The sequence below is a fragment of the Pleurodeles waltl genome, chromosome 7 (genome assembly GCF_031143425.1).
Source record: "Pleurodeles waltl isolate 20211129_DDA chromosome 7, aPleWal1.hap1.20221129, whole genome shotgun sequence".
Classification (NCBI taxonomy): domain Eukaryota; kingdom Metazoa; phylum Chordata; class Amphibia; order Caudata; family Salamandridae; genus Pleurodeles; species Pleurodeles waltl.
The window spans coordinates 1,379,959,052-1,379,975,253 of record NC_090446.1 but is presented as its reverse complement, the minus strand read 5'-3'; the positions used below and the strand labels follow the sequence as shown (position 1 = coordinate 1,379,975,253).

General features: G+C 43.3%; 1 protein-coding gene across 4 annotated transcripts in view; it reads right to left on the bottom strand.

Annotated features, from left to right (window-relative positions):
• Positions 1-16,202, bottom strand: part of LOC138246356 (transient receptor potential cation channel subfamily M member 4-like) — a 250,945-nt gene that overhangs the window by 78,832 nt on the left and 155,911 nt on the right. For all 4 annotated transcript variants that reach the window (XM_069200879.1, XM_069200878.1, XM_069200877.1 and 1 more), the window contains exons 10-12: positions 14,819-14,937; positions 13,138-13,509; positions 10,801-10,926 (exon numbers count right to left, since the gene is read on the bottom strand). In XM_069200879.1, coding sequence (XP_069056980.1) covers positions 10,801-10,926; positions 13,138-13,509; positions 14,819-14,937 — 617 coding nt within the window. The remainder of the gene's footprint in view (positions 1-10,800; positions 10,927-13,137; positions 13,510-14,818; positions 14,938-16,202) is intronic.

Sequence of the window (16,202 nt, the reverse complement as noted above, 5' to 3'; positions counted from 1 at the left end):
GGACGAGGCTGAGCGCCAGGTGGCATGGGTCTTCCGGGAACCCTATGGGCACGTTCTACAGAAAAGAACTTCAGGATATTGTCTTTCAATACCGTTTCTGTTAACCATTGCTCAATAAACAGTTCTGCAGGCGGGCCCTCAACACGTTGGGGGAATCCCACGAAGCGGATATTGTTGCGACGGGATCTGCCTTCCGCGTCCTCAGCTTTGCGCCTCAGCACCTCCACCTCCGCCGTTATAGCCCCCATTTGTGACTGGAGTTTGATTACTGCTGGTGAGAGGTGTGCCGTATCTTTTTCCAAGCCTGCAACCTTTTCAGCCAACGCGTGCTGATCTGTGCGTAACAGATTAACATCTTCAATTACTGAGCCTATTTTCGCTTCCAGGGTGATTTTAGTGTCTAATATAGCTTGTAGAATCTTTTCAAATTGTGTTGTGTGTGTTTGGAGTGTTATTTCCATCTTTTGTAGTGCTTGTTGTGTGGCCGAGGTTTCCGCAGTTGGGGGTTGTGCTCCAGAGTCCATATTCCCTGGGGGTGCGCGTGGGGTCTTCGGTTTGCCCACTGATTGTTTTTGTAACGGTGTTGCTGCTAATGATTATATTTTAAACGGCTTCGATTAATTCGGCCTGCAGAGGTTTAGCCCTTTAATGTGGGAAGCTTGCTGCGTGTTGGTTGTGGAAGTTTCTCCGCATTTAGGTTTTAGTGCGCAGTAACTAGCAGGGCCGCACGACGTGGCGGGGGCGCAGGGCACACAGATTCGGAGCTGTTAGTGCTATTTGGAGCAGAGAGGTCTGGGTAGGGGTATTCTGCTTGCACGGTGTACACCCTGCTAAGGGTGCTCGGTAAGTATCCAAAAACTCGGTCCATTTCAGTAGAGTTAGCAGATGAAATTAATCAGAACTGTTTTGAAACAGCTTTTTGTCTAATGTTTTTATGTACTCTCTATAATGGAGAGCCTCAAGTCTTTTGAGTGCGCTGCGACTCGGTTAGTGTCGCCGATAGAGCGCAAAAGGGGGATACAGAGTAGTGCTCTTTTGTATATTTTTTTGCTTGAGGAGCGTGTTTCACTGTTGTGAATCTGCTTGGGAACTGAGACTGGTGCACTCCCAGTTCCTGTGTCCTTTGATATCCGTGTACCACGTTGTTTCTGCTTTCCCCTTTTTTTTTTTTGCTCTTTCCTTTCCTTTTTACTTCCTTCTTCTACTTTTTTTTTTCCTGCTTTTTACCTTTCCTTTTAACAGGTGCCCGGGCCGGGTACAGTCTGCATTGCAAGGGGCTGCTACCGCCCCAGTGTATCTGCAGCCTCAGCCCGAACACGCGGGTCGAGGCTCAAAGAGTCAGGCGATCCCGCCCCAAGCGCACCGCCAAGCCGGCCGAGCCCCCCGGCGGGAGCCGCCGCTATAATAGCAAATTCCCAGACATGGGGCGTTAGAACAGCCTCACCTGCTCCGGCGTCAACGCCTTCCCTCCGGCAGCCGGGTCGTCCGTCGAACTCCTGGGGAATGCGCCTCCAAGCCCCGTCTCGGCTTCGGCGGTGAAGGAAGGCGCCGCCGTCCAGCGGTAAAAACAAGCAGGCCGCACCCTCCTCCGCCAGGCTCGGCCTCACTCGGTGCCGCAGCCCCTCCAGGGACGTCGCCTTCAGAATTCGTGCGGGTGGTGTTTGTGCCCCGCACAGAGCATGCGGCTCCCCGCACTCGGAATGGTGTAGGCACCTGGGGAAGGATATTTTACACGGGCTGGGGTCGGAGCTGCAAGTTATGCGGCCATCCCGGTCGCCATGTTGGCCCAGTATGCTTAATTGTAAAGCAAATTATGCATTAGTCACAGAGAGACTAAGAGGTTTCTTGCTGAAGATAGACCCTAAGCTGTGGGCCGAGCAGCAACTGAAATTGGCACAGTCATGCAAGGCCAACCCTCTAGGAACATCAATATGGAGAAAGACACCATCATTGTAGGTACCTACATAATTCTCAGGCCTGATCTTCACTAAAGAAAGAGTTTTGATGGACATTTTCTTTGAGAATGGGTCAATGTGGGGACTGCTTGGTTGGCTGAGGACTTGCTGTGAACAGATCACAGTGGAACTGGTACTCCCTGCAATGGCAGGATAGAAGAAATCTGTCTGAAGGCAAACTGGAACAGTTCACCAACAATTGGCAGTTGATTTCTAAGGATGCCATGTTCAATCCAGACAGTAACGAGTTCCATTGGGTAGTCTTCGCAAACCTGGCATCCCACCACAGTCAAGATCACAAACAGCAAATCTGCCTGGACAAGGAGGTTCTGAAACTTGGGGAAAAGAGAACAATTGTCTGTATGGACACTTTGGTGCTGTCATTTTTTTTTAGCAATTTTTTCTTGGTATCCAAGAAGAATTCAGTTGAAATGCATCTAGCTATAAATCTTAAGGACTTAAAATCAGTGGTCAGTAAATAATCACTTCAAAATGGAGGAAGTGCATATCTTATGGGACGTCCTACGACATGACGATTATATGGCGTGTCTGGGTCTCCAAGAAGAGTATATGGTGGTGCAGCATTGTTGCTTCCTACAATTCTAATGGCTCAGACAGATGTAGGAATTCTCCGGTCAGTCAGTTGGCTTGTTTTCTACTCCATGGTGTTTATGAAACTACTTAAATTGGTGGTGGCATACCTGCGATCTGTAGGTGTGAGAATAATACTAATACTGAACGATGAGATATTCATTGTGCAGGGCAGAACAATGGTTCAGGATTAGGTTGCGATGGCAGTCTCACTGTTGCAGGATCTGAACTTTGTAATAAATTGGGAACAATCAGTACTGAATCCAGCCTATTACATGGAATTCCTGTGCTCGAAAGTAGAATTGGCCCAGGGAATTTTGAGACTTCCAATGAAAACATGGACAATAAAGAAGGAAGGTACTATCAAGCCTACAGATTTAATTGAAGTACATGGCTGGAGTCGTGGGGAAGTTCTTGTCGGTTTAGGTGATATTTCTCAGTCCACTGCATTACAAGGTGCTGCTAACGATGAAGATTTTTTTTTTTTTTTTACCTCTGGGAGGGTTTATCTTATGCGGATCGGGTCCCATGTTCAGAGGCCAAAATGAAGCTGGAATAGTGGTTAGCACACATGGAAGCCTGGAAAAGCTCACAATATTTGGTGCAAAACCAGACATTATTGTGGACTCGGATGACAGCAGCTCAGTTTGGGGTGCCTGCTGTGACAGCGTATCAACATGAGGACTGTGGCCACAAAAGGAGTTGAAACGCCACTTCAACTGCTTGGAATTGTTGGCGGTTCTTTCACAGTAAAAACTTACACCAAAGATAAGATACAATGTGGTGTCCTTCTGAGAATAAACAATGTATGAGCAGTATGTTCTGTCAATCATCTTAAACAGATGACTTTGAGAGTGCTGTTCACAACGGCAAAAGCATGCTAGCATTTTTGCCTGGACTAAAGAGATTCCAGAGATTGCAGATTATCTTCCAGGGCTTGTCAACAGAGCGGTAGATTGGCATTGTATCACTTAGTGAACCCCAGCAATGTACTTGCATCAACACCAATTGGGTCAGTGTGAGTTACATCTATTTGCGTACAGGATGAATTGTCAAATGGAACACTGCTTCAGCTGGAAACCAAATCAGTGGGTGCTGGCAACAGCCAGTTTTCACCAAAAGTAGGGTCTGCAGTTACAATATGCTTTTCCTCAACTTTGAATGATTCGGATGACAGAGAGTCAGGTCAGGAAGGAAACTGCATAACTGATTTGGTTACGTCTTTCTGCATGACCTAGGTTTGGTATCTGGACTTTCTGAAATTGCTAGTGCACTATCTAGTATTATTACCACACAGTCTTAAGATTCTGAGATATTCGACTCATCCCCTTGTGGAGAACAGCCTCTTGAGGCTTATGGCATAGAAGATTTCAGGAAAGGATTGAGCATCAGAGAGCTTTCAGAACATGCAGAGGAGCTCAACAAGGAATTGTGGGCACCAGGTACTGTCAAGCTATACAAGAGATCTTGGCCTAAACAGTCCAGCTGGTGTATGTAACTGGATTTGTATCCCACTTCAGCCCTATAGTGCATGTCTTGAACTTCCTTATGGAGTTAGTGAAACAAGGGGAAACATAGAGCAAGGGAAACTCCTATAAGTAAACTACTTTGGTTGGCAAAGCTTACAATTTTTGGACACCTGTGGGTGAACATCACTTGGTGTGTAAGCTGTTGAAAGGCATAAAGATGCAGCCCCCCCTCAACTTCTCTATGAACATCTGTGGGATGTGAATCAAATGTTTCAGTTGTTTTTGTCAAAGCTGGACAACAATGTTTCATCCATCAACAAAGAATTGTCAGGGACATTGGTTATACACTTGTGCCAAACATCTTGCAGGAATGTCTCTAAAGCCCTAATCTTGGATGTTGTGGGTCAATCTTTTTTGCCGGAATGGGTTACTTTTGTGATCTCTAGGTGAACTGAAACAAATTCAAAGGCAGTGTTTTTGTATCATTTTGATTGAATCACATAGTATGTGTGGTTAGATGTCTGAAGAGTATGCAGAGGGGACAAGGATGCTAAATCCCAGAGGAATAAGACAACACTCATTTCCATGAAACTTCTTTATCAGGAGTAGCGCCTGACACTCTAGCTCAGTGGGTCAGGTGTGTAATGCAGCAAGCAGAAGTGAAAGTTTCATAACTTGGGGCACATTATTTTAGTAGTGATATGGACTCAAAAGCATTCCAGGTGACTACATCTTTAGGCAATATTATTAAATTTGTGGACAAGTCTGGTGACTCTGTCTTTAAAGGTTTTTATTATAAACCCATCGAGGTGGGGGCATCTAATGTTTTTAATAATCTTTGAAGTAGCATAATAGGTGCCTGAAGTGATGCCGCACTCGAGACAGGTAGAAGGATGTATACTTTATTAGGTAAGACATACAAGTAAACAGGTCTGTTGCAGGGAGAAGCTCAGGCTCAACTGACACAAGGAGGCTACACGTACTAGAACGTGGAATCTCCTTAGGTCAGCATCAGAGAGCATTCTAATAAGGAATAAGAACATAAGGGCATTCTAATAAGGAATAAGAACAACACACTACACATCCCCCCTCTTACCCAATTAACAAAACAAAAAAAACTAATAAAAGGTAAATATGAACAAGGAACATGGAACTACCCATGCGAATTGAAAGAAATAGTAATGTGTCCTAACACAATCTTTCAACCACCCAGGTGGTGTCACTTTCCTTTTTCCTTCCTGCACCTGAACAGATTCACACAAATCATCACTTCCAGAGTCACCCTGCTGCACTTGATCGGATACACTCAAACCTCCATTACCGAAGTCGCCTCCAGAGCCACACACAGCATTCTCCTCTTCAATCAAAACACGACCCTCCATACTTGACGCATTGTGAATCATATCCCCCTCCTCCAACCATTCCGTCCTTCCCTTCTCATACCTCTTATCATAATTGAGATCTTCACTACAATCAGGTTCTTGTCCATCTCTAAGTAGCACTATACGCTTAAGATTCCATACTCTCCCATCACTAAGTTTGACGGCATTATGCAAAACTTCCATAACCCGTTCGGGATTGAAATACTGGCTCTCACCCTTCCTTACCTTATAAGGATTTTTAACCCTAACCCAATCTCCTACGTTAACTACCACTGACTTGACATGGTGGAGCTTGCCATAATAAGACTTCGACTTCTCTAGTGACTTATCCAAATTGTCCCTTACCTTCTCTATAGACCAGTGTTGGATACCTGTTTCTACCAACCAGGCAGGGTTATATTTGCTCCTCGGACTTCTTCCCCTCATAATGACAAAAGGGCTAAGTCCTGTTGTAGGATTTTCAGTTATCCTATACGCCCACAATGCCTTAAAGATAGCAATGTGCCAATCCTCACCACCATCCATAGCACATTGAATGACACCTTTGATAACTCTATTGAATCTTTCTACTGCGCCATGGCCACTGGGATTGTATAAAGAAGTGGTTTTGTGCTCAACCCCCACTCTCCCAAAATACTTCTTAGATGCATCCGACATAAATTGTACATCATTGTCACTCAGTAACTTAGAAGGAATGCCTTCAGAAAGGAAAACCTTATCCAAAAACTCCAATACACTGATAGTATCTGCCCTTTCCAATATACCAATTTCAGGCCACTTCGAAAACAAATCGATAATAACTACTACAAATTCTTGAGAATTACCCACCGGCCCTAAGAGATCTACAGCGACATATTCCCAAGGTTGCTTGGGTAAGAATGTCTGCTGCATAGGTGGTCTTAGTGTACATAAACTCTTGTCAGCAGAATAACACACATGGCAAGTTCTGACAAATTTTTCCACAGATTTGTTCACCCCAGGCCACCAAAACAACTCCTTCACCACCGATTTAGTTCCAACACCGCCAAAATGGCCTTCATGACACAACACTAAAATTGCTTCTCTCATCCCGGATGGAGGAATAATTCTATCACCCCTCCAAACAACATTTCCCACAACAGAAAGTTCGTTCCTAACTTCCCAAAAGCTTTTGCATTGTTCAGACAACTGATCCTTCTTGGGGCACCCTTCTAAAACATATTTCAAGATAGACTGTAAATTGGTGTCTTCCTCCATTTCTTTCCACCAACAATCTTTGCTAAGTGCGGGGTTACCAGAATCCTGTACCATAGCAACACTCCACTCACACCACGGATCATCAACACACACCTCCAGCAGATTAGGTAATCTAGATAGACAGTCCGCCATTACATTATTCTTACCAGGGACATACACAATATGATAAGTGTAATCCTTTAAGCGCATGGATAGCCTTGAAATTCTTGCCGAAGTTTGTACGCTGCCCTCACATGTAAGTAACTTAATCAAGGGTTTGTGGTCGCACCTAATAGTGATGACCTTGCCCCACACAAATGCTCGGAAGTGCTCCAGAGCCCATGCACAAGCTAAAGCTTCTTTCTCAATAACTGAGCATTTCTCCTCAGATGGAGACAAGGACCTGGAAGCAAATAGTATAATTCTCTCATTTCCATTCTTATCCTTTTGAGACAAAACAGCCCTAAGACCTTTGTTACTTGCATCCGTGGTAACAAAGGTATCTAACTTGAGATCAAAACTTCCTAAACATGCTACTTTGCTCCAGTCTTTTTTTACGTTCTCAAATTCTTGATTACATGTTTCACTCCATGAAAATGAAGATTTTTTTTTAAGTAAAGATCTTAAGTTGTACACTTTGCTGGCAAAATTCGGGATAAATTTGGCACAAAACTCTGCCATGCCCAAAAATGACCTTACCTCTTCCTTAGTCATTGGAGGTGGTGCACCCACAATAGCATTCACCAAAGATGCCTTTGGTTTAACACCATCACCACTTATCTCATGTCCCAAATACTCCACACTTTTCTTTGCGAATTTACACTTACTTAGTTCCACCGTTAACCCTTTATCCCCCAACACCTCCAACACGTGTTCTAACCGCTCATCATGCACACTTTTATCATTTCCAAAAATCAGTATATCGTCCTGGAAGTACATAACCCCCTTGGTTTTTCCAAACAGTTTGTGCATTAAATGTTGAAAAACTGCTGCAGCGGATGCAAGGCCGAAAGGCATCCTCTTGTATTGAAAGCACCCAAAAGGTGTGATGAAGGCTGTTAGACTTTTAGAATCCTCAGATAAGGGAATCTGATGATAAGCAGACAATAGGTCAATAGTGGAAAATCAGCATGCTCCCTCAAGACTAGAAACCATTTCCGTAATCTTAGGTAGGGGAAACCGATCAATCAGAATATTGTTATTCAAGTATCTTAAATCTACACAAACTGATTTTCCCATTGCTGCGTCGAGCTATATCTACAGGCGAAATCCATTCTGAACTTTCGATTAGTTCTATCACATCCATAGATACCAATTTGTCTAGTTCTTTTGAAACTTCTTCTCTAATCATGATCGGCACAGTTCTAACTTTATGGATTGTGGGTATAGCTTCCTTCTTTAATATAATTCTGTGCTCAAACCCAGTCAGTTTCCCTAAAGCTTTACTAAAAATTCTTAGAAATTATGTTTCTACATTGGACGCCAAGGAATGATCATCCACCAGCATCAATACTTTTTCCTTGCTATTTGGTTCCAGGATCATCTGAAACTGTCCTTGATTCTTCCAACCCAGAACAGATGGCCCTTTTTTAGCCACATATAGTTTTCCTCTGGCGTTCCTGTTTTTAAATGTAAATACTAGCCATCTAAATCCCAACAGATAAATGTTTTCTGCAGTGTAACTTTCTGGCTGAATATCCGGTGGAGCCAGTTGTTTGCCAATTTTATTCCCAAAGGATTTGTTCCATACATCCTCATTCTCAATCGTGAAAGTAGAGCCTGAGTCTGCATACATTGTAATGGGTACTCCTCCAATTTTCATGTCACATATGGGTTTTCCTTGGGTGTTTACCTCCGATATGTTAAGAATGAAATTCTTATCCTCATCAAATCTTCTGGGCTCTATTGTTTTCTCTTCCATATCACATTTAACAACGTTTTCACCTTCATATATTCACTTAACTGTTTTCTTTCTGTTTTTACAAACTTTTGCGAAATGGCCCACAATCCCGCATTTATTGCATCTTAATTTTAAGGCAGGGCACGAATTGGAATATGCTAAGTGGTCCTTATTATCGCACCTGTCGCATCTTCTTTCATTTTCTCCACTTTGTAAGACCTTCGCAACTTTGCGATTTGCCTCCCTATAAATGCCATCCTCATTTTTTTTCAGTAGATTTAAGTTCTGAAAAACACCTTTCGAAAATTTCAGCCTTCCGTACTATGGCCAAAATTTCATCCAATGGAGCGTCGCCATTTAGCCATAGCCTTTCCTGAATAGATTGATTATTACAATGCATGACCACTTGGTCTCTAATAAGTTCATCATGAATTGCCCCAAATTTGCAGTCGAGAGACAGTTTCTTTTGAAGTCTGTAATATAGTCATCCACTAGCTCACCTTTCTCATGTTTGCTCTGGAAAAATTTATATCGGACAATTCCGACACATACCTTTGGTGCAAAGTATTTATCGAAGTCTAGCATTGCGGCATTAAATGTGCAAATATCACCACATACAGTCGGTGTTTGATTGAGTCTCTGTCGCTTTGAGGCGAAAGTGTCTCCGTTTCCTGGGAGACGCTAGCGGAAGTAGCTTCCTTCAACAAGAAGACGCATCGGCGTACTCCGTTGTCAAGGAGACGCTCACGGCAATTCTGGAATTGAGTGCGCAGGTACTCTTCCACGTGTGCCGTCACTGCGTCTCAGTTTCCAGGGAAATGCCTTGACGTATCTGGTGTCGGTTCCCTTGGAGATGCTTTGAGAAGCTCGAGGCACCACTCCTTCAAAAGACGCGTCGCGCTCACCGCAATTCCAAAGTTCACGTGCACCGCAACGGTCAGAGGTTGCGCGCACGATAGAACCCCCAAAAAATGTTTAAGTCTTTTCTTTACTGACCCCGAGGATGGAAATATCCCTCGACGGTCAGCGTTCAGGATCAGCGCTTCGCAGCGTTCAGAATCAGCGTCTCGCCATAAAGATGGAAATATCCTTCGAAGGTCGGCTCAGGATCAGCGCCGGAAGTTCGTCTGTAACCACCTTCGTCGCCAGATTGGAGTGATGCCGCACTCGAGACAGGTAGAAGGATGTATACTTTATTAGGTAAGACATACAAGTAAACAGGTCTGTTGTAGGGAGAAGCTCAGGCTCAACTGACACAAGGAGGCTACACATACTAGAACGTGGAATCTCCTTAGGTCAGCATCAGAGAGCATTCTAATAAGGAATAAGAACATAAGGTTATTCTAATAAGGAATAAGAACAACACACTACAGTGCCTCTGTGTTTTGCAGCAGAATGGAAAATCCCTGGACTTCATTAACAAAAGTCTAGATTTGATAAAAGACATGGAGATACCGAGTATATCTACTGACGGAAAAAAGATGGTTGGTTATGGGGAATTTCAACTGGTGGTGGTAATGTAAATGTGAGATGTATGTGGTTACATTTTGCCTATCTAGTACTATTTATGACTGCATTGGATTGTGCTCTCTCTTTTCTTTGTCCCTCCTCCCCCCAACTTTAAAAAGTATGTTTTTCTCAGGTGATTCTCAGAAAATACAATGACCAAAGTGGCTGAGATAGGATGCCTTGTTTGTTAATGGCTTAGTTATGATTATTGTGTGACTTTCAGGGGGGCGTGGTGGGAGGGTGGGCAGGGGGATTGCTTCATACCAAAACAAAAAGGGAGAGAGGTCTTTCTCAGGAATGGCAGACTGAACTAGGCGAACTATCAAAAACAACATTTTGTTCATGTTTTCTACAGCATTTATGGTTGAAGTAGTTTATTTAAAGAATTGTTATTATTGTTATTTCTCTGCTGCTAAGTAGTAAAGATTAGAGAAAGCATAATACCCAACTCTGGGTCGCTCATAGAAATAAGACTTTTTAAAAAAAAAAGTTTTACACAAAATCTCCAACTTAAACATGGGATCAGCAGATCCCATAAAAGCTCAGCACAGCAGTCAGCTATTAACTTGCTTACACATCTTGCCACCCCTGATGCAGAGTTGTAAATGCATATCTGTATATAATCAGATACAATTGGGAACAGCAGATTCATACTTTTCATTGCATACGGTATCGACAAGATGCGATCAGTAGTTACACTTGGGATCTGGAGCAGCAGACAAAGGCTCTTGTGTCCCTGTGCAGCTGTCTGTTCTTTTCAACCCATAAAAGGCTCTTACCATCTCCCAGAAGAAGGTGGCCATTTCATTGCGGTTCTGCAGGATGGCCCATATAAAGAGGTCAATCCACGGGGTGTTGGCCTTTTGAATTTCATATTTTCCAGGAACTTGGGTCTGAGATTTATTCTAGAAAAACAAATACCAATGAACATAAAGAACCAGGTTTACATTCATGAATGTGCTTTTTTTCTTCAACAATACAATTAAGGAGACCTTGTGCATTCTCAATACGAGTTTGAGAACTCGGAATGAACTAATGGAAAAGGGTCTTTGTAGTACTGTTGTCAATGAGCACAGCAGTCTCCGTAAACGTGGGTACTTGTAGTTTATTACAACATAAAAACCTGGCGTCAGTCCTTTTCACAGCTACCACCTCCCCAACCCACCGTCTTCTCCCCCAATGCCTTCTCGAGAATCCCCGCAACTTCCCCACTCTAGATTGTTAAACATATTACATCACAATAGTCTCCAATGCGGATCACTTATCATTATCTAGCAACACCGACCATCTTACGTGTCCCTTCAGCCCTCGATGATGGTGGCCGATGTCAATATTCCTCTAATATTTATCCGTGTGATGTAGGCCCATGTAAGGAGGGGTGTTCTTCCAGCCGCACTTTTTAGTTCCTGTCAATGCACTTTAACGTATTGAGTGGAACTCCATGGGTGGGATTCTGGTATATAAATAATGAAAAAATAGTCCAGAAAGGGAAGCGTAATCTAGTTGTATGCCAGTGTTTAAGGGGGAGTGAGGTACGATGCTATTTGGGTAGCCTATCTCCTCCCTGGAGCCAAATATGGTCTTTGCTAGATTCCTGAGCTTCTTTTCCAAAGGGCTCTACAATACTCATCATGCAAAGCAGTCTTTATAGTGGCTGTTATATTTGTTTGCAGAGTAAGTGAAATTCAGGATTTATGCACTAATGAACACTACATTATCACTCATAACAGCAAGCCATTTCTTGACACCCAAAATTTGTTTCTCCTGAAAGTGGTATCAGATTTCTGCATTACTGAATCTCCATCCCTCATACATCTTCTCCAGCAGAAGTCACTACAGAAGCTAGATGTAATAAAGATTAAGATATTGTCTGGAGAAAACTATGTATAACTCACTACACATCAGATCCAGAACATCAGGAGGCACAACACTGCATGCACGACATTTGGAAGTCACTCGGTTTCAGGTAATTCACTACATTGCTGAACATTACGTATATAGAGTGCAAGAGCTGAGCTGGAATACGAGGTAACAGAGGGGAGGTATTGAGACATGGCCCATAAAAGGCCAGACAGAAAAAGAAGAAGTTAGAACAGTGAGTGGCAGCCAGAAAAATCCAATAGGGTGGTTTGGGTGGTGAAAATGGGACTGGGGGAGGAAAGGTTACAAATAGATTAAGGGCCTGATTTGGAGTTTGGCCGATGGAGTTACCCTATCACAAATGAACAGATATCCCAATTCCATCATATCCTATGGATGTTGTGATATAGCAGATGCAATACCTGTCACATTTGTGACAGAGTAACCTGTCTGCCAAACTCTAAATCAAGCCCTAAATCGTAACAAAGGAGCAATCAGGAATCAGAGAACAAAAAACAGTATTCTAAGTTAAAGAAAATTATTGTAAGAATAAAGATTTTGTGACAGTAAGGTATCTGTTACAGTGTGGCAGGATGTATTTAGCAAATATTGTAAATCTTGATTCGATAAGCTTGAGAGGGTGATAAAATATGTTGGAAGACAGAAAAGATTGACATCAAGATAACACAAGGATTATGAACACAGAATGACAACACCAGCTTAACTGGTTGGAAGAGCAGCTAAAAAGACAGAACTTCAGCTCGTCAGAGGCTAGAGGATAAGTAGTTAGAAATGTTGAAGGACGGAAAAGGGATTAAATGTTTAGAGTCTTAGCCTAGAAGTCTTGGATTTGTGCTGAGTGGGATAAGGAGTAAGCATGGTTTGTGGTAAGGCAGTGGGGTGCTGTAGTGTTAGAGCAAAGGTGTGATCTTGTGATTTCAGAAAAGAATGGTCTAGAGGTGAGTGGGGAAGCTTAGTCCAGTTGTTCCGGCAGGAGATGTGGTATTGTGGTTAAGGATGTGATTTGGCCTGCTGGTTAAAAAGAAGATGTTTTTCATAGTTCATAAAGACGCTTGGTATAATTGATGAGAGGGGTAGTGTAACTGTAATCTCATTGGTGGACGCCTCTTTCTTGTTGTCTACATGTGACCTAAATACTAGTGGAAAATATGCGAAAGTCAACAAGAATAGTTTTAGCCCCAGGACAGCTCTCACTCATTCATCCTGACTGATCTCTTAAATTTATACACACTTACATTTGAGCCCTTCCTGTGGAGAGATGGCTTGTGCGATTCCAGTGCCTGAGTGTAGAATGGGGAGCATATGTCCCCAAGCAGCTTACGTAAGACTTTGGAGACCTCATAGAGTGTGAAATTGTAGCCCTTTCCCGCAGTCTCTCCTTGAAGATATTCCTGGTGTTGACTCTTGGTAGACTCATGCCGCTCGTCTTGTTTCTTCTGCAGCATGTTGTAGAACAGATCATTCTTTGTAATCGAGCTGTACAACTCCTCTAGTTGGCCGTAGGTCAGATAGTCCACTATGTTCATGCCGTTGTCTATAAAGAGCTTGACAAAGCTTGGCTTGTTGTTGATGAGGGCGTCAGTCATGGTATCAGTAAGGTCACTTGGCTACAGCAAAGAGAGACAAGAGCAAAAAACATTAGGTGGGAAAAGGATCTGCAATGATATAAAATGAGATAAGAAGAACAGATAAGATATTTTAAAAAAATGAGAGGTGCCGTGATCAAGAGGAACGTGTTATGCTGGCAGGCTCAATGTTTCAAGGAGTTAGTCACAGGGTCCATTCACCTCCAGGCATCCAGTTCGAACCTCACTAAGGTCAGAAAGACCTACACGTCATGCACTCTGGCCATTTGTTTGATAGAAGGTGTGGAATGAGATGGGTGGGCTTAATTCAGTTCCCAGAGTGCAGGTATTCATATAAAACACTACTGGAAGTAGAAGCACAAGGGCTCAAAGAGCAGAGCCTATGGTTAAAAAAATGAGCAGGGTTGATGAATGCTGGTGGGCAGAGTAAGGATCCTGCATTCACTGAAAACATTGACCACTATAAGTACCAGAATGTTTGGGATGCTACTAATCATGCCAGTAAAATGACAAGAGCCACTATGTGAAGGAATGTGCTGCCGCAAACTGCAAAGCTCAGCTGTTATGGGGTAGACTGAGCCCTCTGGATGTCTATCTGGTTTCCTGGCTAGTACGAAACTGACTAGATGAACAACATATAGGCACCCCACCCTGAAAAGTATAAATTGTCTGATCAATGAAACAAAGCATAACATGTGCACAAGGTCATTTCGATACATACAGAAACTACATTACTGTATTGAAAATGACTTGAGGATTTTAGAATGACTTGGTGGCACCAGCATTATTTCAATATCACTATCTCATAACACAGTACCCTAAAACCTTGGCCATTTTTTTGAACAAAAAACCACTACCACAAATTTAGGAGGAACAGGAAATGGACCAGGTATGTGGAAAGAATGGGGTGCGTGAGAGATGTTTGGGAGGGGGCTGTCCTCTTTAAAAAAATAAATAAAAAAAAAGAGGTAATGTGGGAAAGCATTTATTGTGACAGTTTCTTGGTAATGGGGTCGTGGTAATAGGTTGGTTGGTGCAGGGTGTTTTTTTTTTTTCTTCAAAAGATCCACGTGTGCACCACCCCAAACAACATTTTACTGAGAACAGTGAAATCTACAAGAGACAGAATGCTTGGAGGAGTTTGCAGTACACCAAAACAAATGCCAATATGTTGAGGCTTGTGCTAGGGAGACCAGCACTGCCCCCTACTCATACTCCCAGGCTGACAAAGCATAGCGAAGATGTCTAGATCTATGCATCTGCTCTCTAATACAGGCTGCTAGAGCATAAAGCGGAGTTCAAGAGAGAAAACTCGGAACAGATGGCTCACCTTCCATTGGATCTCCCCATGGAACAGCTCGGTGGTGGCAATATCCACGCGGTTCCATGCCACAGCAAGCTTCAGTTCATCCAGATACTCGGTAGCATCACTTGTCTGTTTCTTGCAGGCTGTAAGTGACAAAGAGGCACAGGTTTTGCCAGTGCTTGATTTGTAAAAGAATAAGTAGAGTGGCACAAATGTTTCTCTCAGACGCCTGCTTCAGTGGTTGCTGAATACCAAGGCTGACTAGTCTTGATTCCACCTTACTCCTCTGTCATCCACCACCCTACACTGCCTGCCCCTTTATCTCACTCTTTTATTAACCAACTCAATGGTACTCCTTGCATTGAACTCACAAGGATGAAAGGCTGAGTGGACACACTGGGATTTGGATCCGTGACCAATGATTGAAACACAGATTACTTCAGTGGATGCAGTAATCCACTGAGCCACCAGGCCATGCTTCTGATTTACAGTGCTGACATCACTGAAATGCGAGTACCTAAGTAAGCCTCATCTTAAAAAATATGAATACACTGCTCTTGGAAAAGATAACAGGGGAATTTGGGGTATCAGTGGGCCATACGCCATTCCACCAGGGCAGAGGAGGAATGTACTTGCTATACTTATAGATGCCTGCCTGTCTGGTAGAAAACATTGTGCCTTCAGTGGAGCCACGGCTGCTCTGAAGACACTAATACTAACATTTTGCATCGTGGTAGCACCACATTTGTGGAGCAGCCATGACGTAAAATGGTAGAAGATATTTACAAAGCCGCGCAAGGGGTGATTTGCACCACTTTGCTTGGCTTTATAAAGAAACGTAATGCAACGCTTCGGCTTGCGCTGCACTGCTTTACATTTCATTCTGGGAGGCGTTCCACGGGTGCAGCATGTGTGCTCCCGTGCATCCACTCATGGATTTCACGCAATCTCAGATTTACGAAGGTTTGTACACCTGGGACTGGGTGAAATCACTATGCCTCCCAGAGGATGGCTTAAGGAGGGAAAACAAATCTCCTCATTATAGGGGAGCAAAAATGTATCATGTCTTAGTAGATATGGAGCATGTCTGCTCTCTACCTTTCACTCAACAGCGCTGCAAGTCGCCCTGCTGCATGGTGCTGCGTGAAAAGTTAGTAAATCTGGCCCTAAGTTAGCTGAGCAGTCGCCATGTTTCGTAGGGCAGCTCAGAAAACCTTTTTGTTATTCAAAACCCATACTTCCTAAGCAAGAGTTTGTGTTTTTTAAAAAGAACAAAAAGCTAATTGCACTGACACCCTGAGAATTTTCTCCCAGTGAGGGCATCAATCTTCTTTTAGTTGCCGAGTCTAACTGGCCACCCTAAGCAGGCAAAAGTGTTGCAGAAGTAGGACGAACGACCCAAGATACT